This window comes from Natrix helvetica (genome assembly GCF_964273705.1).
Source record: "Natrix helvetica genome assembly, chromosome: 2".
Taxonomy (NCBI): Eukaryota; Metazoa; Chordata; class Lepidosauria; order Squamata; family Natricidae; genus Natrix; species Natrix helvetica.
In genome coordinates, this window is record NC_138552.1 from 50942988 (window position 1) to 50970101 (window position 27114).

At 37.8% G+C, this 27114-nt stretch overlaps 1 protein-coding gene across 5 annotated transcripts in view; it reads left to right on the forward strand.

The window, feature by feature from the left end:
- The window catches only part of FER (FER tyrosine kinase), a 144279-nt gene that overhangs the window by 39750 nt on the left and 77415 nt on the right, over positions 1 to 27114 (forward strand). For 4 of the 5 annotated variants that reach the window (XM_081940240.1, XM_081940236.1, XM_081940237.1 and 1 more), the window contains one exon: positions 23926 to 24030. In XM_081940240.1, coding sequence (XP_081796366.1) covers positions 23926 to 24030 — 105 coding nt within the window. The remainder of the gene's footprint in view (positions 1 to 23925; positions 24031 to 27114) is intronic. The other variant, XM_081940239.1, reaches the window with a different exon arrangement.

Genomic DNA, 27114 nt, shown 5'->3' on the forward strand with positions numbered 1-27114 from the left:
ACTGCAAAGACAAGTCCCTGTAGTTTTCTTGGCAAGGTTTTTCGGACATGGTTTGCCCTTGCTTGTTATTTCCCTTAGGCTAAGAGAGAGTCCAAGGTCACCCAGCTGATTGTGCCTAAGGCAGGACTGGAACTTCTGATTGCTAGCCTAATGCCTTAACTAAACTGGCTGCTTGGGTGACTGCCTCAAATTACTGAGTAGGATTTTTTTAAAAAACATACACATATTTTATGCTTCTATTCAGAGAACAAACATATTTTTATTTTGATTTGCAAGAGAAAATGTTATACTTTTGGAAGCATATTTTCATGAGAATATAATACTGTAAAAACTTTGCATGTAAATGAGAATTGATCATTGTAAGAATTTCAGGATGCTGTGGCCTTCTTGATATTGTCTTACAACTATACTATTATATTGATATATATAAATGCTACTTCTTTAGTCTCTTGTTCTTTCTATTTACCCCATTTTTCAGACCTGGAATTGTATTAATTCTTATGATGATATACTGCCTTGGCTTATTTAGTATCTTTGGTAAGAACTTTTGTTTACAAAGTAAATTAGATATAACACATTTTTTCTCTGTGTGTATGTACAAACTGTTTTCATTTGTAAAATAATGAAGATAAGCTTTCTGGTAAGCATATTGCCCCAAAACAACCTAATTATAGAAGCAATAAAACACCTGAAATTATGAAAAAATCAGGTGCCTGAGATGTTATTCAGTCTATATGCCAACTTGCATTTTTTTAAAAATTCCAAATTCTAAGGTATTATTTGTATAGCATCTTTTATAAGCTAAAGGCTATATAAGGGCTCTGAGGCTATGCTTCATGGATAAGTAGACTTTTAAATATGACATGTCAAAATAATTTCATCTAATTCTACAGTACAAACCAATCTACCTTTTATTGCCTATAGAACTCAAACTCCTGAGTTGACGTAGAGCTATAATGAATTGAGTCCATGAATTTGAGAGAGAAACATCCAATACCTTTGAAAAGTACAAAAACAGGTTATTACATATATTACAATGTATGATAGGAACAAAAGTAAAGGCAACAAATTGTTGGTGTGCAATAAAGGCTTCCTTTTTTAAAATGTGAGAAAAAACAGACATCTTAGATAAAATTCGTCATGCAGCAAATGTATTTGTGTCGAGGTAGCTGATGATCCCAGGCAGCCCTTTTGTCTTTTGTAAAATATATTGCATCTCCTCCTTTCTCACCAAGTTTGTTTCTTTCTTAGCTTTGATCAAGGTCTTTAGAATACAGTCCTATTGTTTGACTACTCTCATCGCTGTTCCCGAAAAAGCTAGTTTTTCACATCAAAGAATATGGCTTTAGCGCAAAGGAAAAACATGATTTCCAAAACCTAAACCATAAAATTGTACCTGACAATTGTAGCATCGAGACATCTTCACAATATTGTTTCCTCTTCTTTTGATGACTGAAAATGAAATATAGCACAGGTATTCCTTAATTTTAAGCAAATGGTGTTTATTGAAACAGATGCATTTTTAAATTAATTTACCATGTGTTGGGACATGGATTTAGATATTCTGTCACCAGACATGTTCCCCAAATATAATGCAGATACGGTAATAATTTATTTTTCTCCCTGCTATGTTATGAGGATTAAAAAATCCTCATAACATAGATAGGAGAGAAAAAAGAAGAAAAATGTTAAACTAAGTTTAAGGATAAATTGCAAGTTTCAAATGCAATCTTTTACATCCTAATTCCATGATTGCCACATTAGCGATTTCTAGTGATATTTGTTTGCTTAGTGATTTCTACTGACACTTGCTTTTGCTTTGTAACATGGAGTTCCTCTCTTAATTAAAGAAATATTTTGTTTGAATTTGTACTATTAAGACTTGTCTTTTTAAATAGTGTGCCTCATTTAGTTCAATTGTGACTGAACTGAGGTTTTTAAAATAGTTGCAGTTAAGCTGAGGTAGCAAGCTTGTACTTTTTGCCTGGGACAGCAGGCAGGTAGTCCTTTTCCAGGCTTGAGGTGGTCTAACCGCTCTGGACCCCAGAGACTACTGTGCATAAAAGAGTGTCTTTCTCCAAAAAAGATTTAATTTCCCTCCTTCCAACAATAAACTCTTAATTGTAATTGTCTCCTTTCTCCAAAAATGGGTATAATTAATACCTGTTCAGTTTAGCACTGCACAAAATCCATTAATTGCTGTTAATTTTATGGGTTGTCCTCAAATTAATTCACAGTTGGACCATTTGGCATTGGGCATTAGGAGTCAGCCCTAGAAATGAGGGGCTTCTGGGGGGGGGGGGGGCTGCAAACATCCCATGCTGCAAATGCCCTGTGTCAAAATCCTACTTGGATTTCAGGACAGGCTTTTTTTTTTTTTACTAGGCCTCTTTGAGAGCAGAAATGTTGCTTGGAAGAGAGGGTCCCCCAATGGGGCAAAATCAATCTGTCAGGCAGTGCTTTTTATACTGAGTTTTTTGTGCACGTCACACTGTACCCAAACATACCATGCCTCATGCATATTCTCTCGTGTGCCTCTCCTAACCTTTGCCACACCTCCTGTGCACTCCTTGTGCACCCTCACTGTGCCTCCCCTGTGCATTTCCTTGTCCCCTCCCCCATTTGACAGCCCTGTTTGATTATCTGGGACTTGCAGCCTTGTGCCAACAGTCCCATTGACTTTGGTTGTGGGAAGCCAGCAGAAAGTCATGTTGCTAACAACCGTGGGATTTGGTTAATGAAAGTACCTGGGACTGCAAGATCCCAATTACTCTGAGGACCATAGGTACAGACTAATATTTTACAAGGTGGTAGAAATAATATAATGGTACAGCTTTGTAGGCAACTTTGAACATTAATGGAACTTGCCATTTAACATCTCCTACACTGTCCAGATTTGCTGCAAAGAATAATGGACATCAAAAATTGGTTCCATTAATGCAGTGTTTCTCAAACTTGGCGACTTTAAGTCCTATGGACTTCAACTCCCAGAATTCCCCAGCCAGCTATGCTGGGGGATTCTGGGAGTTGAAGTCCACAGGACTTAAAGTCGCCAAGTTTGAGAAACACTGCATTAATGGAACGGTCTGACCTTATACCTTCTCCCATTGGATACAACCTTTTGCATGCCACCTTGAGCTCCTTGGAGGAGGTTTAGTTTCTGATAAAATAAATTTTAAGTTTGAACTGACCTTTTCTCTTGTAAAATATTCAATGCAGTTAACATTTATTAACCTTCAGGGCAAAAGCTCTATAGGGAAAAGTATTTTTATATATTTATAACTGTTAAATTTAAGATCTTTGCTAAAACCCTGATTTTTCTCTTTGCTTCCTCTTATGGAAATGAATTCAAATTTTAAATATTACAACTATTACAGAAAAAATCCATAGAGCAAAGAGAAAATCTACAATTTACCGCGTTTCCCTAAAAATAAGACCTCCCTGGATAATAAGCCCAATTGGGCTTTTGAGCACATGCACTAAAATAAGTCCTCCCCTGAAAATAAGCCCTCCCCCAAAATATTGCCACACAGCAGCAGCCATGAGGTGACCACACTTGCTGCCTCCTGCACCTCAAAAATAATAAGACCTCCCCGAAAATAAGGCCAAGTGCTTATTTCAGGGGAAACATGGTATATGATTGCTCATTTCCATAAATGAGCTGGGGCAACTAACAATATTAAAGCAAAAATAAAAATAGATGTACACAAAAATTAAAATATATAACAGCTAAGAAAAAAATCAGACAACTATTGTCATGTTAGGAGAGGGCCTCTTTCACACACTTAGGTCCTTAGGCCAAGCACAGAATCAGGTCTTTAAGGCCTTACCAAAGGCCAATGGGGTTCATGCCAAGCATGAAAGCAGAAAATAGACTTCTGGGCCAATGTTCCTTAGCCAATGTGACTTGGAGCATGTCTCTCCTGTCAGATTGGGTAGGATGGGTAGAAACAACTGGGGAGAGATTGAATGAAATTCCTCATTTTCCCCAAAATTGATATTTCAGTATCTCCTGGGAATGAAGGAATACTTTTTATGAAGTACGCAAACAATTTTAAAAAGTGATGCTACAGAATAGCCAGCTTCACACTCATAAGCTATGGTTTAAAGTTACACGTAGAAGCCTTGGATGAATATGCTGCTTTCTCCCTTTTCAGTGTAACTATGAACTTATGGGTTTCCACTATTGATACTCTGTTATAAACATTACCTTTTTACTTAAAACATAAATAATTTCAAAAACTCCTTTCCATACCTTCCATACCAGTAGCATACCTTCATGGAAAGGAGATCTTGCTGGGGCATTAGAACGATGCTAGTATAATCATGAATTGCTCTGATTTGACCCTCAGTTTGAAGCTAGTTGATATTGTGTGGTACAGGAATAGTAGGGTAAGGTATCATTAATCCTCGGCTAGAGAGGAGACAAAGCCAGGGGACATAAGATAAAAGTGAGGTTATCAGTCTGGTGCCACCATAAATAACCACAAAGGTTTTAATATTCAGTATATAGAAGGAAACATTGTAAAAGTGTATCCAAAATTATTACTGCTTCAGTTTTAATGCATATGTACTGCAAACAGTTATGTTCATTGCATCTGTGTCAGCTTGATATTATAAAAAGGTAAAAATCTCAAGCTTAAATGGACAATGCTAGGTAACATTCTGTTTATAACAGTTACCAGCAGATGGAGCTCGTTGCCAGCTTAAAGCCATGGTTTTGAAAAAAAAATTAAATGTATTTATTCACAAAATGGTTTATAGAACAAAAATTATCTGTGAGCAGAATCTCCTTATGAAATATCACAGGAAATGCCAGATAAAAATAGTCGCTTACATTGTAATCAAAGAATTTGTGAGCAAAATGGCTCAGAGCACAATTTCAATTATTTTTTTTCTTTTTTAAACACAGAATTGGGCCCTGCACAACATTGCTTTGTGCATAAATCTTATCTGCAGACCAACTTGTGTTTTATTCATTTGAAATTTTAGTAGCCCTATTTCAACTGAAAAGAAAAAAAAGAACTTCTGTTTTTTCTAATTTAGTAATTAGGAATTGGAAATCCTTATTAATCTTTAGAATGCTTCCAGTAGAGGACAATGCAAATCCTCATTAATCCTCTGAGTTCTGCTATCGTATCTCAATCTACCCTCTCCTTGTTGTTGTATTAAACCACAATTATGTGACCAAATTATTAACACAGCTTGTCTATGATATAATAAGGCTAGAATTGAAACATTATCACTTACAATTGTCCTGATAGCATATCTGGCTCCTTTTCAGACAACCCAGAAGATTGCCTGCAAATCTTTAGTGCTTAGAACAAAAAGAAAATTCAATATTTTCTTGACAAGTGAATAAGACACCATAGAATGTGATAGAGCTGTTCCACTTCTGGTAGAGGAAAGTTAAATAACATACTGTATACTGGTGGAAAGCCCCCAGCACTAGCTGTATTCTCACACCAGTAGGGATTCAAATTTAAGTATTCCAGAAGTGTGTGAGAAACTAGTTCAGTAAAGATCCGAGGTTCTTTATTTTCTGGCATACTCCCAATCTCTGAACTACTCTGGTTTTTCGTTTAATTTATGATCAGTCAGGAGAGAAGGAGAAAAAGAGAAAAATGTGAAGAATGCTGATTTCCCTTCCCAACTTAATCTCTGTTTTGTATCCTATGTCCTAGCAAGTGTGCAAATGTGGCATTTGATGTGCTACATAATTTCCCATGACATTGCTTATTCACCCAGTGGCTTTTGAGTTGGTGTATTATTTCAGAGATAACTTTAATGGTGCTTGTTATGAAGAACAGAGTTATATTTGGCCAATAATTACACAGAATAAAAGTCTACAAATATAACATATTTCCCTCTGAGTTACATGGTAGGGAGTTGGGGAAGGGCTGGAAGAAAGTTCCAAACTCCATCTCCTGTAAGTGTCATTGTGTTCAAAATACTTTATATTACCTTGAAATATATAATGTAATTTATTATTTTTTTATCTTTATCTTTTAATTCAGAAAAGCAGGGCAATTAATAAGTTCTTTAATATAGAAACACTTAGAAATTACTGCACATACTACTTAAACTAAATCAATTAACAAGTTAAAATATGGTAACTACACATTTGTAAAGAAGTAAAGCTTCTTTACAAACTTTCTAAATACAGTAAAGGGCAAACTTCTCTCCAGAGGAGAACATCTTATCTCCTGGGAACAACAAGGAGAATACTCTCTCCTGTTCGCCAGATAGGAAAGCCTTTCACAGAAGGATATCTTTAGAAGTTAATAGCCAGACAGATTTGTATAAAGAGAAGTGGTCACACAGAAAGTCGTGTCTTAAGCTGCTTAGTGCTTTACAGATCAATAGTACTTTGGAAGAGTATTGCAACAAGCTTTCTTTTTATTCTATAAATCAGACAGAGCTTCAACAGTACAATATTGCCAACAGACAAAATGGGAAACTCTTTAAAAGCATTTAGGAAACCACCGATGGCTATCATGGTTACCCAAGCGCACTCAACATTGTCAGATTGTCAGATGGAGCATCTGGAATTTCTGTAGGATACAGCCTATGACTCTTAACCTCCTATACCTTGAGGCTAATTACCCACCCCACAATGTTGGAAAACGTTCCTTGCTTTTTTCAGGCACTTCAGAGTTTGAAATAATTAAAAGAATACTTTCTCATCCCAATACACTAGATCTATCAAAAATGGTTAGGTATAGTGAAATTCTAGATAACCAGGGAAATCTGAAAACGAATCAGGAATTAAAAGAGAATAATATAAATATAGATTGGTGGCCATACCTCCAATTACAATCAAGATACAAAAAAGATGTAAAAGAATATGGAATTTATACAGAATTGCAACGAATAGACAAAATCTTAATTGGCCCAGAAAACAAATTTATAACGAAAATGTATAAATATTTGCTAGAAATAAATTTAGAAGAAGAAATAGTCAAAGGTTGTATGATAGCATGGGCCAAAAATTTTGGTTATAATATAGATCTAGCGGATTGGGAAAGAATTTGGAATACAAATTATAAATTAACGAGATCAGCAACATTGAAAGAAAACATATACAAAATGTTTTATCGTTGGCACCTACCACCAACAAGATTGGCAAAAATGTACCCAACATTGAAACCGACCTGTTGGAAATGTAAAAAAGAACAAGGGACCTTCTATCACATGTGGTGGACCTGCCTGGAATCGCAAAAATATTGGAAAAGAATTTGGAAGTGGGCACAAGAAATTATGGGGGAACAAATAAAGTATAAACCCAAAACCTTCTTACTAGGAATAATTAAAGGGAACTATACAAAAAAAATTAAATATCTACTAACACATATATTAACCACAGCTAGAATAGCTTTTGCCCAATGTAGGAAGCAAAATAATACACCGCTGGACGAATTAGTGATTAAAAAAACCTTGGATTGTGCAGAGATGGACCAATTAACCCTAAAATTAAAGGACAAAGAAGAATCAGAATGCTACAAAATTTGGAATAAGTGGTATGAATGGTTGGAAAATAAGAAAAATAATTAAGCCGAAAACAATATACATAAATAAACATAGAACTGTATATAAAAGTAGGTAAATATGTAAAATGTCATAAAAATGTATAGATAAGATGACATAATGATTGTAATATATGGTAAAGAGAGGAAAACATACATAGATATGACGATGTAACATTGTACAAACTGTTGATATAAAGATTGTAATATGTAATGAAAAGACAAAAACAATAAAAATTATTATAAAAAAAAGAATACTTTCTGCAGTTCCTTTAAAATCTAACAAAAATATACAAAGATTTTAAATTTAAATATAAGAAACCTTTCTGTGGAGAAATGTGGATTAGAAAAGAACATAGGAGACCTTGAAGGCTGGTTACTAGAAACAACCAGAAAGAACTGAAGATTATAATTGAAGGAGAACATGTATGGTTTTTTTTTTCTCCTAACAACTTTTAATGGGTCGTTTTTGACTAGGATTGAATGAAGATAAGATATAAGATAAAGACATGAGAAGATTTTTTTTTATTGTTTCTAGAGAAAATGTTAACTTACTTTGTAAAGTAAAGTAAAGGAATTTGAGATTGAATTACCTGTTTAAGATTAAAATATATAATTCTAGTAACTCTTAATTGATTTTTGCTGATTAAGATTGAATGATGAGGCTTTATTATTTGCTAATAGATAAAAGATGAGCAATTGAATGAAAAGGACTGAAATAACACAAAAAGTGATAAGTTACTGAAATTTTGTTTACTTGTCTTGATGAAGAGGAAAGTTCTTTTTCCTCTTCTCACTCACATCGTTTTCTTTCTGCAGTTTTTACTTTCTTAATGTATATTTTTTCTCAGTTTGTATTAATTTTCCTTTGTATTTTTAAACTTCAAGAAAAATTATATTAAAAATTTACATTTAAAATTAGTTTTTATCAATATGCAGCTTTTCTGAATGAACTCTTAAGGATGGATGGCAGCAGAAGGTTCTTTTCATAGTGTTTTATGCCACAGTGAGACTTTATGTTTTTCATGAATCATGGTGTTTTGTAAAAAATAAAATTAATTATGGACTTGTTTTAAATTATTAATTTTATTTGTGACAAGCAATATGGACATTCCTTCCTAGTAGATTATAAAACCACAAATAACCCTTTCTTCTGGGAACTTCTGAATGATTATACAGATTTTGTTCAGTTTGTTAAATAACATTTGCTCTGAAACCAATGTGCATAGGATTGTAGTGTCAACTTTTAAAACGTGCGACGGAGCTAAGCATATGTGCAAAATATCTTGAATGCCAAAATGAAACTTTTCTCTTGTCTCAAAATAGACATGGAAAATATACGTGGGCTGCATGATTGTACTCAATTGCATAAAGGTTGTACAAGTAGTTCTCCTTCGAGGGCTATTCATTCAATTACTGTTTAAAAATGATGGAGCTGAATGAGATGACTTACAACCATTCCTCATAGTTGTGACTTCGCAACATCTCCCTGGTTATATGATTGCAGTTTGGGCATTTGGACATTGACTTTCAATTACAATATTCACATCATCTTTTGATCACATGACTGCTATTTGTGACCTTCATTTCTGGCTTATGACAAGCAGAGTCAATGGCAAACAGCAGGTGGTTATAAATGACAAACTTGTGATCACTGGAAACTCTGACTGCATGGGACCTATTTGGTAGCCGCAGCAACTGCTAGTTATCATGTTGTTTAGTGAACTTGTTGCCAGTCCCAATTACCCTAGTTACCATAATTAAGTGAGGACTACCTGCATTTATTTGCAAATAGTATGTTTCATTTGTTAAAACAACAAAACTTACTAATTCAAGAAATATATTAATTTCAAAACTCAATTTAAGCCTTTTTTCGATAATATAAATCATCATAAAGTAAGAGTTCACTTGTCCTGCTTCAAATATTACCTTTTTATGATTTACTTGGTGCAATTGTAACTCTTCTTATTGCATAACTATTCAGACAAACAAATTAATTGAAGTTACAACTTCAGTGGATCAGTGTGCAATTTCAATTGTGGAGAAGAATTACTGGGTCTTCATACTCTTTGTGTCTACATTGGCATCACATTGTGTCTACATTCATATCACCAGATATGAAATAGGACTTTGAATCTTAAGAACACAAGACTAGACCCTGTACTCTTTCTCACAATGGCTAGCCAGATGCTTCTAATATTTCACAAGTGGGAGATGGAAACATCATTCTCCTACGACTGGCATTTGGAGAGATATTGTATTGATAAATCTGCTTTCGGTGAGTTTATCAAACTCCCGCATTTATCATTTATATCCCCTTGCCTTGAACAACTATTAAACAGACCAGGCTATAATTTCACCTATTTCACCTACCCCTTTAAAAACTGGTGTAAGATTGGCCTTTTTTCCAGTCCTCTGGCAATAAGGCCATATGAGGAACAGATTTCATATTTTTCCTATTTCCTATTAGTAATTTCACATTTAAATTCTTTCAGAACTCTGGAATGGATCCCACTAGGACACGGGTGTCAAACGTGTCATCATGGTGTTGTCATATGACATAGCATGACTTTTTCCTCCTTTGCAAAACCGGGCGTGGGGGTGGCCAGAGCGTAACGCATCCGGTGCATGGGCCGCGAGTTTGACAGCCCTGCATTAGGACTTGGTGGTTCATTAGTGTATAATTATAGAGATTAATGGAAAAACTTTAACAGAGATATGCAGGATTATTTGCCTAGGCAAAAGGACTGAAGCACATAGCTTGGGCAGATGCTTCCCTAAGTCCCTGGAGTATAAAAACGAAGAGGTTGCAAGATTTTGTTACTATAACAAAACCTAAATAAAAGTTGATTTCCTGGTCTGGTCTACCTAGCAGGGCTGAAAGTATTCCCTCAAAAATATATATATATTTATTTAGTAGGATTGTCCTTGCCATTCTGTGAAGCCTCCTTGTGCTGCTGTTCAGTGCCTTTTCAAATTATTAAGCAGTAGGAAGAACACTAATCTGTGCTTGCTTTATCCTTGATACATTGGGCTTAAAAGTGGAAGCAAGGAAAATGGCCAGTGAGAATGAGCGGCCATTGATAACAACATACTGAATTTGGATGTGGCATTGCTGTGAGTTAATTCCTCATTCAGTCAAGACATTTCAGCTAGTATTTCCCAGTACAATTGGTACAGTTGCTTAATGCTACATATTACTTTGTTATAGCTGTTTTCTTCAGGATATACTGTGGCACTACAGCATTATTCATCACAGCAGAATGCATGCAAGTGTTCTAAGCATTCTCACCTGCAGAATTCTTATATTCAAAGTGACACAGGGAAACTGTCAGCTTCTGGGGTGTTCTGTCAGTTCAGCAATTGGAGCTAAAGAGTGGAGGCTGAAACAGCTGCCTAATAGTTGCTTACTTAACAAAATGGAATCATTTCAGTGGTACCTTGAGTACTGTCAAAGAGTTTACTTATGAATAAGAATGGAAGTAAATAGTTGATAACTTTTATAGTAAGAGGGCTCCTAACAGCCTATAAGTAGAAGAAATAAATGTGACACTTTGCAACTTTTTGTTATGTAGCATAGAGTAATCCAGCTTGCTTTTCTATGAGATCAAAGACATTCTGGGTTAAAGATGGTATGCCAACTTATTTAAAAACTGAACAAAATTGTTTTTGGTACATTAGATTGTCATCTTGCAACTAGATATTGTTCATTTTTGGGTCAATCTGTTTAGCATACTGACAGGTCATATATTTCTGGCTCAGTACTGCTATTCATTATGGCTCACAAATGCTCAGCATTACATGATAAACCAGATCCTGGACTCTGTACTACTTGTGAAAACGAACCTATGGTTTCTTCGGTCACTACTAAATCTCTGCCACTTTCCTCACATACAACAGCCACAAAAGTTAAGGTAAGAATATATTCTTTAAAAGACAATACTTCTTTTAATTTTTTCCTCTTTTTTTTTTGGTGTGTGCAAGAGGCTGACAGATATTGTTACTTTAACAGGCAAAGCAGTTTGCTTTCCATCCATTGCTTATGACATTGTCCAATATATTCCACAATCACATGGAGTGGTAAAAAGAAATTTTTCCATTGATTTATAAACTGGTTTTTTTGGATTCTTGTGGTTATTTTTATGATGTGCTTAGTTCATTTGCTATTGTTACTCTAACAAATTGGCATAAAATAATCATTTCAGAATATTTTTGTTAAGTATGTTCTGATATTTTTCTCCCTTTCAATGAGAGAATAAAGGCCAGTGAAAGCAGTGAATATTCATTGTTAGTTGAATAAGCCAAAAAGCTGGATCCACACAAGACATTCAATCATAACATTTAGTTTTCATCTATACTGATTAAGTTCATAAACTTTGAAGAGTCAGCACTAGTTTTGAGAGTGTCTGCTATAAGGAAATTAGGATGTCAGAAATAATTACATAAGATTCAGGTAATGCACATAATTCTAATGTAAACATAAGTAGTAGATATGGCCACTAATGTGTACATATGCATAAATAAGTTTAAAATGACATTTTTTGCTTGTTTATAGAGATACTTGTGTTAAATCTAGTGGTGTATCCACTGGTCAAATAAATATGCTGGCAAAATTGGAACCATCTGAAGAATAGATTTTTAAGACTAATTTTCAGATGAATGAAAACAGACTAATAGTAGACATAGGAAAAAAATTCACCATTCCATTTTATGGGCTTACATCTGAAGTTGAAATAGCAATAGCACTTAGACTTATATGCTGCTTCAACGGTGCTTTAAGCCCTCTCTAAGCAGTTAACAGAGTCAGCATATCGCCCCCAACAATCTGGATCCTCATTTTACCAACCTTGGAAGAATGAAAGGTTGAGTCAACCTTGAGCTGGTGAGAATCAAACTGCTAAACTGCTGGCAGTTGGCAGTCTTCAAAAGTATCCTGCAGTACTGCATTCTGATCACTGTGCCATGATGGCTCTTAAAAATACTGTTATTTAGCAAACTCTAGTTGATTAGAAAATGTAGGACCATTCATGGACTGAAATGAATTATAATTTATAGATTAAAATATATAACACCCAATGTTTAAATATTTTATAAAATATCTACCGTTATAATTTCACAATACATAAGCATTATTAGCTTGCATTCTTACATTTCTCATTCAACATGGCCTGCAGCTAAGATTCTATACTGAGTACTCTGAAATCTCAGCAATTACAGCAAAACATTACATATAAAACTTTAGAAATATTTGTCATATATGCTGATTAAGTATGCATCATAAATTCTGTTGCCTACCTACCAGAAATATCTGTTTTAATCTTTTAAAGGTTGCCTATTTCTTTCTGTTTCAATTTATGAAAGGATAAGGTTTAGTTTTTAACACAGTTAATGTAGGTTTAATTGCTTAAAAGTGCATTTTCTCCTCTGTTGTACCAAAAGCTGAACAGAGTAAATTTAGCCAGTACTTTTTTTATAGAGGTAAGATATTTTTGAATCTTTTGTTATTAATTTTTCAGTAGAGGATATAATTCTAAGTAAATCAAAAGCAGAAGTCTCTATATGGTTTTTCAAATAGAAAATATTTTTAGAACGTAATAGATTTTGTAGCATTCGTATTTAATTCTTAAAGTATTATCTCTATATAATAAATTACAGATAGTATAAAAGCAGCCCATTCTTATTCATGCTGTGTGTAAAGTGTGTGTAAATAATTGGTTAAAATGACAGGTTTTCCTTGTTTATAATGATACTTGTATTAAATCTAGTGATGGTATCCACTGGTCAGATAAACATTGCTGGCCAAATTGGAGCCCTTAGAACAATGGTTCTCAACCTTCCCAATGCCGCGACGCTTTAATACAGCTCCTCATGTTGTGGTGACCCCCAACCATAAAATTGGTGTCTCGGTTCCTAAGACCATCGAAAATATGTGTTTTCTGATGGTCTTATGCGACCCCTGTGAAAGGGTCGTTCGACCCCAAAAGGCGTCCCGACCCACAGGTTGAGAACCACTGCCTTAGAACTTCCCCTATATCTGTTCCAAAGACTTAGAGAAATATTCTGAAGGATTTATTTGAGAAATAAAGGAAAAAATCTATTGCATAGCTATTACAATGAAAGAAAACTAGAGGTAACTGTATACATGGTATCCTGTTGCACCGACTGGAGGGGTTGGGAGTCCGGGGGAACCGTTTTGCGGTGGTTCGGCTCCTACCTTTCTGGCCGGACGCAACGTGTGTTGGCAGGGGAGCAGAGGTCGACCCTAAGCCCCCTTACTTGTGGGGTGCCACAGGGGTCGGTCCTCTCGCCACTCCTGTTCAACACATACATGAAGCCACTGGGCGAGATCATCCGTGGTTTCGGGGTGGGATATCATCTGTACGCTGATGATACTCGGCTGTACATTTCCACCCCGAACCACCCCAACGAGGCCGTCGAAGTGATGTCCCGGTGTGTGGAAGCCGTACGGGTCTGGATGGATGACAACCGACTCAAGCTCAACCCTTCCAAGACGGAGTGGCTGTGGGTTCCGGCCCCCCGGTTCAACCAGTTAATCCCATCTCTGGCCATTGGGGGCATTCAACTCGCCCCCGTGGAGCGGGCGCGCAATTTGGGCGTCCTCCTGGATGCCAGGCTGTCCATGGATGACCATGTGACAGCCGTGGCCAGGGGGGCGTTCCACCAGGTTCGCCTGGTGCGCCAATTGCGCCCCCTATTGGACCGGGACGCCTTACGCACAGTCACTCATGCGCTGGTGACGTCTCGCCTGGACTACTGCAACGCTCTCTACATGGGGCTTCCCTTGAAATGCACTCGGAGACTGCAGTTGGTCCAGAATGCGGCCACGCGGGTGATTATGGGGAGTACTAGGTACTCCCATGTGACACCTCTCCTGCGCGAGCTGCACTGGCTTCCTGTGGTCTATCGGGTGCGTTTCAAGGTCTTGATTACGATCTTTAAAGCGCTCTATGGCTCAGGACCTAGTTACCTGCGGGATCGTATTCTGCCCCATACATCCCTACGACCCATCCGCTCGCACAGAGAGGGACTTCTCCAGGTGCCGTCCACTAGACAATGCCGAGGGGCGGCACCTAGGAGCAGAGCCTTCTCTGTGGCGGGCCCAGCCCTGTGGAATGACCTCCCTCCGGATATTAGGACCACCACTGACCTCCGCTCCTTCCGTGTAAAGCTCAAGACCCACCTATTCCAAATAGCTGGCCTGGCTCAACCATAACTTCATAACGCTCCTGATGGGTTTTTTAATTCGGTAATTTTATTCAATGGGATTTTAAATTGTGTTTTTTTTTTCCAAAAAGTTTTATTGGTTTTTTAAAACATTTATAAGGAAAAGGGTAAGTGGAATGGTATACAAATTTTGGCAGTTGCAAGTATGGCAGACGCCCCCTCCCTCCAAACTCATAAGGTACATCTATGTATAAAACATTAATACAAAATCGTATAAAATCAGCATATCACTTCTATAAAGATATTTCAATCAGCTTATATATTATAATATATAGTCTAGGTATAATTTCATTATTACTTTCGGTCTGTTTATAACAATGTGATTTTCTTACTCATTTTTGTGATCTGAGCTTTCTTAATGTTGCCCCTTCTCCCCCCGCTGGCAGAGCTCCGGCCCCTCCCGTGTCCTGTGTGACCGTTGAAAAATCTTCTGTTTTTTCTAGGATCGCTTTATTTTTTTCCATAAAGGCCTGAGCCTCTATGGGTGTATTGATTCTAATTCTTGTCTCCTCCCAGAATATCAGTATCCCTTCAGGCATCAACCATCTAAACCACACCCCTTTCTGGTATAATTTATTCGCCAATTGCGAATAATTTTTCCTTTTCTCCCTAATTTTTTTGGGGATCTGTTTCAAGATGGTTATCTCCCTGTCGTGATATGTCAATGCTTGCCCCCTTTGTACCCCCAGAATTGTGTCTCTTGTGCTTTTCCTAAGAAATTTGATATGGACCTCCCTGGGCACATTGTGTGTTCTGGCATATGCTGAGTTCACTCTATAGACCAGGTCTATCTCCCATTCCATCTGTTGTCTATCTTTGTGTATGTATTCAGCTAAGATATTAGTCATGATGTCCCTTATATTTTCCCCATCTGCTTCTATAACATTTTGAAATCTAAGATAAAAGGACATTCTCTCAAACTCTGTTTTCATTTGTTGGATATCAAGTTCTTTGTTACCCTTCTGCAAAGCTTCTACCCCCCCCTCGCCTCCGCCACCCCACCCTCCACGAGGTCCAGTCTCTGTGAGTTCTTATAAATTTGGACTTGATTCTCTTTAATTTCCTCCTTCATTTCCTTTAATTGTTTCTTAATTTCTTCCTGGCCTTGTATGAGTTGCTGAAGCATTTGTTGCAAATCCATCTCTGTACTCTTGGGTTGCATCAGTTCTGTAATCTTTGACTGTGTGGCAGGACTGGATGTTGCAGATGTCGGTGCAGAGGTAGCAAAACCAGGTTTTCCAGGTGGTGGTCTTTTTGGAGACATAGTTTATAAAACAGAGAGATCAGTCAGTGTAGAGACTGGACAGCTGAAGAAGTAGAGCAGGCAGATGAGTTCAGGAGGCAGAAGATCCAAGCAGCTGGGAGTTTCTTTAGTCAGTCTAGCAATAGAGAAAATTTTTCTCTCCAGAGGGTTCAGAAAATAGCAATCCACAAGAGATTCTTCTGGGTGGCACGGAGACAAAGACCGGAAGCCTGAGTTTTAAAGGTGGAGTCAGGTTTCAGAGTTCATGAAGACAACGGAAGTGTGCCATCTTGCCCTGCCAGCTTTGGGCTCAGAGGCATAGCAAACTTTTAAAAGTTCAGAAAATTCTCAGTTCACCCATAAATTCTGGAACTAAGTCCAATGAAAGTCACTTTTACAGGGGTGAGGCATCATTAGTTGGCTCTCCCCCCTCCTCCTTCCCCTGCGGGCGAAAGCAGAATCTTTTCAAGCCGCTTGTCCAAGGGGGGGGGGAAATCCCCCTCCCTCTAGCCGCACCTCCAGCAAGAATCCGAAAGTTAAACTTTTTAAAAAAGCTGAAAAGTCCATCAGATCAAAAGAAAGGGAATGAAGAAAGGAAGCCTCTCACCATACCGCCGCTGCTTCGTTCAAAAGTGCGTTCTCCGATCGGCATGGAGCGAGATGCATGCGCGCCCTCCAAAACTGCTCCCCGATGCCTAGAACGAGGCGGAGAAGCCCCCGCCAGCCGCCGCCGACACCAGGACCCTCCGCAAGCCGCTCCCTTGGCAGGACGCCTCTCCAGTGTCCTGTGCCCCCCCCCAGAAGCGGGGGAAGCCCACCGGGAGAGCGGGAGCAGGCAAAGGCTTGCCTGTCGCCGTAGCCGCCGGAACCGGAAGTCCTAAATTGTGTTTTTAATTGTTTCACTCATTAGTCTACCTCCTCCATGCACATGTATATGTGTTTGTTTTATGTATGTATGTTTGTCATTATCTGTATTTTATTTGTTTTGATTGTACGCCGCCCCGAGTCCTTCGGGAGAGGGTTGCGGCTAACAAATAAAATTATTATTATTATTATTATTATTATTATTATTATTATTATTATTATTATTATTATTATTATTATTATTGTTGTTGTTGTTGTTGTTGTTATTATTATTACATCTGTTCTGTAAAGATAAATATAGTAACGCAAAAAATATATATGCTGTAGAACTCTTTTTATTGTATCCATGATTAAAAGGCAATCTAAATAAGGTTGGTTATGTGAAAACGTACAGTATGTGTACACTGGTGGTGTTCTCCAAATGTATCTGGCCAGTTTGGACAATATATGACTGCATTATAGCAGATGTATGTTATGTAACATCATATAATTGTTTTATTGGTTCTTCGGGTAACACAGGGCACTCTATCAAAAAAAACCCACAAAAATGTGTGGGTTAAAATTCCCTTTGCACTTGTCTTCTTTCTAAACCTAGTGAAGAAATGAGTGTAGTAACTTTGTTAGGCAAAATTCAGCTTGATTGAAGAGAATATCCATTTTGTTCTATATTATAATCCTTTTGTACAGTAACTTCAGGAAGAGGTCTCAGAGTCATCTCATCTTTTTGTAAATAGTCATTTCAAAAATTAATAACATTTTACTTGTAGCATATATGATACATTCAATCAATTTCAGTTTAAAGTTTATTTGTGCTCTGTCATATATCAGATTAAACTGAGAAACTGAACTGGAAAATGCTTTGGCAAATTGGCAGTGCCATTTAAATTAAAATGTAAACTAATTAACTATAAATCCTTGTTTTTACAATTTATCAAGATTGAACTATTAAGTTAATTGGGTTTACAAACAGGGAAGGCAACGATGCTAAATTTCATGCTATCGTGTTAAGTGAGCTAGTTTGCAATAAATAACTAGCAGTTTTTAGCCTTATGTAGATTTTTTTTAGTTTTGTGAGCCAAAGATTTTAGTGTGCTATAATAATATTTCCATGTATCTTCTTCTGTTGTTCTTAAATTGTAGTCTTAAGACTTTGTTAGATCAAGCAAATTGTGTCTTTTAATTTGCATCATGATTAATGCTATTTTTTATTTATATTTCTAATCCATTTTTTGGCATCGAAGTAATTGTCTGCAGAAATTATTAAAAGGGCTGCAAATTTTATTGAGCCACCGATAGTCCGAGTTATTTTACATTGCATTCCTCCCTCTCTTTCTTAACTTTTTTTTGATAAATAATGATATAACACTTGTCAAAGAAAAGTGTGGATTGATATTTACAAGATTGTCTAGATGTCATGCAATCTTTGGACATTCTTAGAAAATAAGATCAGATCAGCCCAGTCAGGGAGAGTGTGGGACGCAAAGATGAGCTAAAATTGTAGAAGAGGTGGTATTGTGCAATTTTATCCATTTTATTTCAGATTGAGGTTTTGTGCCACTATAGCAGTCATTTTGTGAATGTACAGGTATTTCATGGAACTATTTTGTTAGAGCACTGATAACATACAACATTTCAAAAGTACCTCTAGTTCAAAAGCTCTACTGCTCAATTTAAACTTAACTGCTGCATCTTATGTGGCATGTCCAGAATTGTAATGAGTTACTGCCTTTGTAGAGATACAGTTTTTTGAGATTAAGCTATCAGTTTTTTCCATAATGTCTGTGCAAAGGTGATACTGGAAAGAAGGACTCAATTTCCTTCAGTAAATAAACTGGCTCCCCATTTGCTCTACATAGTCATTTTGATTTCTGGGAAAATATTGGTAAAATCTATGATTTAAGTATATTTTACAGTAAGGTAAAGACTGTAAAATAAAGTGATGGAGTAAATTCAGCTTCTGTTACATGCACATTTACAAAAAAGGAATTGCCTACATTTGAATCAGTTTAGGCCTTATCATAATTTCATTTTGTATGCTTTTGTTTTGCTTATCTTGGAATAGTTTAATTATTTTATGTGAATAGGATTTATGTTGTGTAGCAGTACTTCAAAATGTCTAAGTGTTCTGTAACTTATTAAGTATCTAATGCTACCCTGGGAAAAATATTTTAAGACATATTAAACAAAATGCTAAATTTTATTCAGCGTTTTATAATGCATATATCAAAATTTAAAGTTAATATGTAATATAATAATCATATACTTAATTTTTATTTGATCAATTCTTTGACCAAGTTTTAAACTTGGTCAAACTTATTTAAAGTTTGGTTAAACTTTTTTTTTAAAAAAAATAAGGCATTGCAAAACAATAAGTTCACAAAAGTATCTGTATCTGTTAAAAAAGAAAAAAAAACCTAAAAGGCAGGCAGGATGTTTACATGAAATGAATTGACTTCCTTTAGTTAATAGTATTTTGTTTGGGTTGAACTTGGAGTGTTAGGGTTGAACATTCCAAGTTCAACTATCAATTTGAACAACTTATTTACTGTTTTCTCTGTCCACAAATGCAACTATTTGATTATCCAATTTTACATTATAAGCTGAAAACTTTTTCTTGCATTATGCATTATTATAAATCAATCTCAAGGTCTTTTGGGTATTAGAATTTTTGCATATTTGGCAAACATATTCTTTCAAAGCTGCTGTTTTCAACAGCTAACAGTTGGCTTTTAGGAACATTATCTTCTCACCATTCTGAATATTTTTTTGTGACTCAATCGATTCTGAGAATGAGTGCCATCTGGAAACTTCCTGAAAAATTATTCTGCTTTCTCATACTATTGGTATGAAATAGATAGTTTAGAGTAAAAGACAATTACTTTTTAGAGATGGCACAAGAGTGGTTTGAGAGATGGAAATTAATCTCCCTATTTTAGGAATTCTGAGATTACTTGAGAAGCACAAAACTTCCTTTGACATTTAGGTCCTTTTTCTTGCAATCTGCTACATTGACAGCCAGTGATCCCTTTAACAAGTCGTCTCTTTTCTCTTCACAAGAGGAAGAGAACTTCATAATCCAAGTAATCTACTGAGGTTGATGCAGACTATCCCAAGTTAAAGAACTTGGAGGGATACAGAGGGACTACAGAGGGATACAGAACTACAGAGGGATAGAATCAAGATCACGTGAAGTGTTAATACCACTTTATAATGCCTTGGTAAGGCCACACTTGGAATACTGCATTCAGTTTTGGTCAACACGATGTAGAAACAATGTGGATACTCTAGAAAAAGTGCAGAGAAGAGCAACAAAGATGATTAGGGGACTGGAGACTAAAACACATAAAGAATGGTTGCAGGAACTGGGCATGTCTAGTTTAATGAAAAGGACTAGGGGAAACCTGATAGCAGTCTTCCAATATCTCAGGGGTTGCCACAAAGAAGAGGGAGTTAAACTATTCTCCAAGGCACCTGAGGGTAGAACAAGAAGCAATGGATGGAAACTAATCAAGGAGAGAAGCAACTTAGAACTGAGGAGAAATTTCCTGACAGAACAATTAATCAGTGGAACGGCTTGCCTCCAGAAGTTGTGAATGCCCCAACACTGGAAGTCTTTAAGAAGATGTTGGATAATCATTTGTCTGGAACGATATAGGATTTCCTGCCTAGAAAGGGGGTTGGACTAGAAGAACTCCAAGGTCCCTTCCAACTCTGCTATTGTATTGTATTAACTAATTTACATAACATTTGATTTACTCTTTAATGCAACAACTACTTCTACTGCACATAGAACCTCCACTTTAAATCTGTTTTCCTCCTTCGCTTAATCCACTGCCCATATATAAAAAAAAACTATTCAATAAATTCCTGGTTTATACCAGGCAGTTAGTAGTTTTCTCCCCCACCCCACAACACACACAGAAATTGTTCTCTAGATTGATGTCCTTTCAATACTTAATCTGAGAAGGAAGCTGAGTTGGTGCTAGGAAGTAAATTATTATGTTTCCTAACTTCTTCCTCTCTTATATATATCAGCAAATGCAATGTTAAAAGTCAAGAAGAATGTTGTGATTCATATCTGCTAACCTAGTTTGACTTCTTTATACAAATTGTCTTCATTTTAAATCTTCAGTGAGCTAGAAATTTTTATTCACAAGCTATTTAAGAACGGAATAACACATAATATTGAAATATGTACATAAGCAGGATTGTGGCTATACAAAACTTTTGAATTCAATATTTCCTTCTTCTTGTTTTTCCCATACCCATCTTCTGTAGTGCTAGAATAAAAGTTCTTGTCAGCCTTTCAAAGAAGATAGAATAGGAAATAGAAGAATTATTGGAATTCTGTTACTTCAGGCTGTATCAACAGAATTTTGAAGGACTGACATAGACTGTTTACCTTTACACCAAAGTGAATCAAGACAGCAATCTGGCATTTCTTTCTGACTTCATCCTGCCTTTCAGGGCTTACTTAACAGATAGTGAATACCTTCTTCAAGGACAGCTGCATATCCTCTAACTCAGTGGTCCCCTATCTTTAAGGCTTGGTGGCCCAGCTGGCGGGAGAAGGGAACTGGGCCACGTGAACGGTGCGCCCATTCATGTGTGTGTGTTTGAACCCGCCGCTAACATGAGTTGAGTTGCACACATGCACACCGGCCCCCTGATTGTGCAAGTCAAGCTGTGCTAGTGCACCAGCCATCTGCTTGTGTGGACATGCCCTGGGGGTTGGGGACCCTCCTCTACCTTACCAATTTGTGTGCTAGACTGATCACTTCCGAAACTCATTAAGCTGCAATTCCTGGTTTACAAGTAACAATCTAATATTTATTAAACTTTAGGTTGGTAAGTTAATTTATTGGTTTGTACAGCACACTATATTTTTCATTCCTTCTTTTTTATATACTGCTTGTCTGAATCAGTTTTAAGCATTCCCGACTCTCTTAATAAGAACCCAATTCAAACAGAGTCTATAGACATGGGCGTAATTAATTTTTACAAAGGTAAAGCAAACCATTTTGGAATCATAATAATTTCCATTTCCAATTACTGTTGACAATTACCAAGATACTTGTTTTTGTATTTTTTCTCTGACAATTTTCTTACATTTATGCCTTGAGCAGAATTTTATAAACCCCTAAATCAGTGATTTTCAACCTTCCCAATGCTGCGACCCTTTAATACAGTTCCTCATATTGTGGTGACCCCAAACCATAAAATTGGTGTCTTGGTTCCTAAGACCATCAAAAATATGTGTTTTCCGATGGTCTTAGGCGACCCCTGTGAAAGGATCGTTCGACCCCTAAAGGGGTCCTGACCCACAGGTTGAGAACCATTGCCATAAAGGATGTGCTTTTGAAAGATGTCAGATTCTATCTGCCCTGTTTGATTTACATTTTACTGTCTTTTCTGATGCATGAAGGCTTTTATTATAAGGCTTTATGTAAAGTTGTCTTTACTATCCTACACCAAATACTTATTTACCTTTGTCTTTATTATTCCATTAAAAAAGTGAATTATTTCTATGACTCAGCTTTAATATATATTGCATAAAGCATACATGTATAAATATCAAATTATTAATGTGAGAATATTCAAAAGCAGATGGTAATTGTTATAAGACTATAAATGTTCTCCCTTCTTCTAGACAAATTTTAGGTCAGAAAATTGAGATGCATTGTCCTATATCTAACTTGTTCTAACTGATATGTTTGCTCACACATCAAAGCAATCTGTTTCATGCATTTGCTAGTAGTTTTGACAGCTGTTTTACTGCCCATCTTAAAATTAGCAAATTCTCACTTGTCAACATTTCTGCTTTCTAGTTTTTAAAAATACTTAACTAGGTAAATATTAATATCTTAAAAGGCAGTAAATATATATACTAAAGGAAGCCAGGCTAAATATAAGGGTTAAGGATGTTATTTCAGTCATTTGTTCTACAGACAACAGTTAAGAAATAGAATCTTGGTGAATGCAATACTAATGCATTATTTGAAGTAGTTTGGGCAAAATAATGTTTCCGCCTTTAGTAATGTGAGAATGAGTCATATAGCTGCTAATTATTCCTATAATTCATTTATATGAAAAAAGGCCCTTTGTCTTGGCATTACTAAGGTGCATAAAATATTCTGATCAGCCCAACGCCTGTAAGACCTAGAAGCAAAGTTAGACACTATACCTAGGGTAATGTAGTAATTGGGTCATTAGTAAAAGATGGTGTCAAGAATAACAATCTATTGCATTGTTTTGGGTTGATTTTGCAATCTTTTGTGTGGATGATATACCATTGCCACTATTTAAGCAGGAACACTCATATATTGAAGTGTAAGAAAGCACTCCTAAAAGTAAGATATGAAAGAAGTTAATCAAAATTAAAGTTGCCAATATACACAGTGAGTAGAATCTAGAAAATTAGCAATATATAGCACTTCCAAATAATATATTTGTAATGTACTTTCTTGTAATGTTGGATTTCTTTTGGATCTTATACTCATGTTTTTGGAACTCATGCTCAAATCCATAGATTTCAGTATAGGCCTACATTTCGTTTACATATACTGTAATTCCATTAATCTTTCCCTTTTATATGGCTTCTTTCTTCTGAATACATTATACAGTACTGTTCAGTTTATATTGTGCTCTTTATTTCAATCTACAAGAATCAGAATGCTACAAGTAGACCACATTCTCTTGGAGAAATCTGTAACCCATTTGTTCCATTTAAACCATTACATAGTTTTGTTGTGTTAGAAAAGTGCCAAGGAAAACTTCCCAGGAAGATACAAAATAGAAAAATGAAAATAAAATATACATAGTTTCACTTAATAAAATATATTTAAGCTTTTAAAAAGAAAAAAAAATCAGTGTTATAGAATGAGGCCATTTTGTATATTTTTGGTAATATATGAAAAACATTTTAATTTTTAATAGTCATTGTCCGTTCTTGTCAAAACTATTCAAACATATTAATGTTTTTAGACAAAAACAGAGACCAGGAAACCATTTTCTGTTGGACTATTTCTTCTTCTCTTTGTTTCTTAGGATAAAAAAGATAAAGTTTCCAGGTTTGATACTATCCGACATTCCATTGCTGGTATGATAAGATCACCAAAGTCTATGTTAGGATCTTCATCGGTAAGTGGACAGGTAATGTATTCTTTTGTCTTTATTAAGAAAAAAATGCTTTCACTATTTTCTGCATAATTTTCTGTTATTTGCTATAGAATTATTTATTTGATTAATGTTTATAATACTTCCTATATTGAGTATTTTCTAACAGTCTGCAGTAGATGAAACCCACTGCTAAAGAATTCAAACATTTGAATTCCCAAAGTACAGGTGCACACTCATTTAATAAGCAAAGTTTGGATTATAAATATATATAAATTGATTTTATTGTGATGAGCAAGTCATCAAATTTCAAGTATAATCATAATAGAAAAAATTGTCTGTCCCTGGGACCAAGTCCTTAAGTATTATCTAGGGCAGTGATGCCGAACCTTTTTGGCATTGCATGCCAAAAGCAGGGGGAGCACAGAGGGGTCGTGGGTGGGCGTGCCACACCCATAATCCTATGCGCGTGACCCCATGCGCATTTGCACACAACCCCCCCACCCACGCATGCGCATGCAAACCCCACCCTCTTTTGAGTCTGCAATGATCTCATTTTTGCCCTGTCCAGGCTCCAGAGGCTTTGTAGGAACCTGGGGAGGGCAAAAATGGCCTTCCTGACCCCCCAGGCTCTCCAGAGGCTTCCAGCGCCTTCCACTTGCACCCGCAGCATCTACTGCTTCCCGCCGCCTTCAGAGGCAACAGAGGCAAATGCTACTCTTGGTGTGGCGGCCGTGCTCGCGCAGTCCTGGCCTGAACACACACACACCGCTGAGCCAAGCGCGGCTCAACTGCGCCAGGAGGCACCTGGCAACACTAGCGGTCTCCCTGGTGGCTGGCGGGTGGTTGCAAGTGCAATGTCCTGATGTCCAACGCCTTCCACCAGTGCAGAAAGGGTGTGCGGTGGGGAAACAGGTTCCCGGGGCAGTGGGGGGTGAAAGAGAGATCGGACAAGTGGGGGGGGGTTTCCCTTGTTTGCCACAGGAGCCGCGCTGGGCTGAAGTGCCTCGCCGGGCATTTTCATTCTGAGGGAGGTGGAGCTTCCCTGAAATCTCTCTCTGTGGACTTGAGGGGAAAGTCCCCCTTTTCCTCCCTTCTCAAATTGCGGGAGAGCGGCACATCCCAACAAGTTGCTGAACTCGCCGGCTAGCTGGGGAGACTAATCCGCCAATGAATCCTAATCGTAGCCTCGGCCCCTCTTCCTTCCTTCCTCCCTCCCTCTCTCTCTCCAGGCATGCCGTGATTTGAGACGGAGGAAAGGGGGACTTCCCCCCCTCAAGTCCATGGAGGGAGCAGCGCTGGGCTGAGGCATGGGGAGCTTTGCTTTTCATTTTCACTGACACGGGGATAATAACTCTGACAGTTTTTGCAAAAAGTCATGGCAAAACTTCAAGAGTGTTTTGCAGATTTCAGCCCAGCCTCTCCTTTCAAGCTCAAAGCAGAGGACGATTAAAAAGATACAATTGAATAAATGTATGTACTGCTGTTCATAGGAATTTTTAAAAAGAGTTGGGCGTTGAAGGCGCTCTGAACAGAGTGTTTGACTCGGAGGGGAAAAATATTGAGTTCTTTTCAAGGTAACTTGACAGCAACGGTTGCACTAGAAACTGAATGCTTTGCACAGATTGTAGAGAAGGAAGAGGAAAAAAACAAAGCAAAACTCCCCACGCCTCAGCCCAGCGCTGCTCTCTCCGTGGACTTGAGGTGGAAAAAGCCCCCCCCTTTTCCCCCTTCTCAAATCGCAGTGTGCCTGGTGAGAGAGGGAACGAGAATGAGTGAGAGTGTGCACCACCTCTGATTAGCTCTCCAAGCTTGGCTTCTCGCGTCTGCGGCCAGCGCTTCACACCCGGCTGGTGCATGGGTCACCATGGCGCTTGAGCGACGAAATCCATGCAGTCCAAGCGAGCCAGGGAGAGAGAGAGAGCGCCTGTTTGTTTATCCGCCTGCTGGGCCGAGGCTATGATTAGGGTTCATTGGTGGATTAGTCTCTCTAGCTAGCCGGCACGCTGGGCAACTTGTTGAGAGGTGCCGCTCTCCTGCAATTTGAGAAGGGGGGAAAAAGGGGGCTTTCCCCTCAAGTCCACGGAGGGAGATTTCAGGGAAGCTCCAAATGCCCAGCACTGCTCCTGCGGCAAACAGGGGAAACAACCCCCCCTAATCCGATATTTCTCTCTCACACACACCTCTGGGAACCTGCTTCCCTATCGCACACCCTTTTTGTGCCTTTCTCCCATGGAGGAGGACATTCTGCCTCCTAGCTCGGGAGCCAGCGGGGGTGGGGGGGCAAGCTCTGCAGGTGCAATGGCAATGGAGAGAAGGTTAGCGCATGCCCATCTGCACCCACCACCTCCGCCAGCTCAGGGCAGCTGGCTCATGTATGAGCCGAGGCTGCGGGAGCCCCCTGCGTGTTGCAAAGGGGGGCCCAGCCTTCGCCTGCATGACAAAGCATTTCCCGTCACTAAGAGCGAATGGGAGTACCCCCAACAAGCAAAGGACATGCCGGCAAACCGCCCGCCTGCACTCAAGTCAGCCTGCTTTTTTCCCCGCATGGGCTTTCTGGTCTCTGGCAAGACCGGATTTTTTCCTGCCCTGCTGCATCATCTCTCCGCACCCAGAGGTGGCTGGGGCAACAGTTCCGCCTCCCCCCTCCTCAAGCCCAGCAAGAAAGCCTGATCATCCCGCCAGATCCATCCAAGGAAGGAGAGAGAGAGAGCCAGGCTCAGCAGTTAAGGGCAAAAAAATGGCCGAAAACGAAAGCTGAAGTCAGCTGGCCAGCGCACGCATGCGCGCTGTAACTGACAGGGCAAAGCCACGCGTACCCTGACAAACGGCCATCACGGATCTAGGGTCATGCTATCAATCTAATGGCTATTATCAGAATGCAAAGGGTAGGCCAACAGGATTGAAAACAAAAAGGATGATATCGGAAAAGAAATGCTGTACACATTTATTGGTCCATTTGGGGCTTCTCTTAGTCATTGATCTGTTTGTCATATTTGTACCACTGTCTTATTTGACTGTTAACACTTCTAAATTAATTAAACCTGTGATTTCATCAGGATTTTCAGTTAAAAATGTGCTGATATAGGTTACATCATCATTTTCCAATGTCAGCTTTAT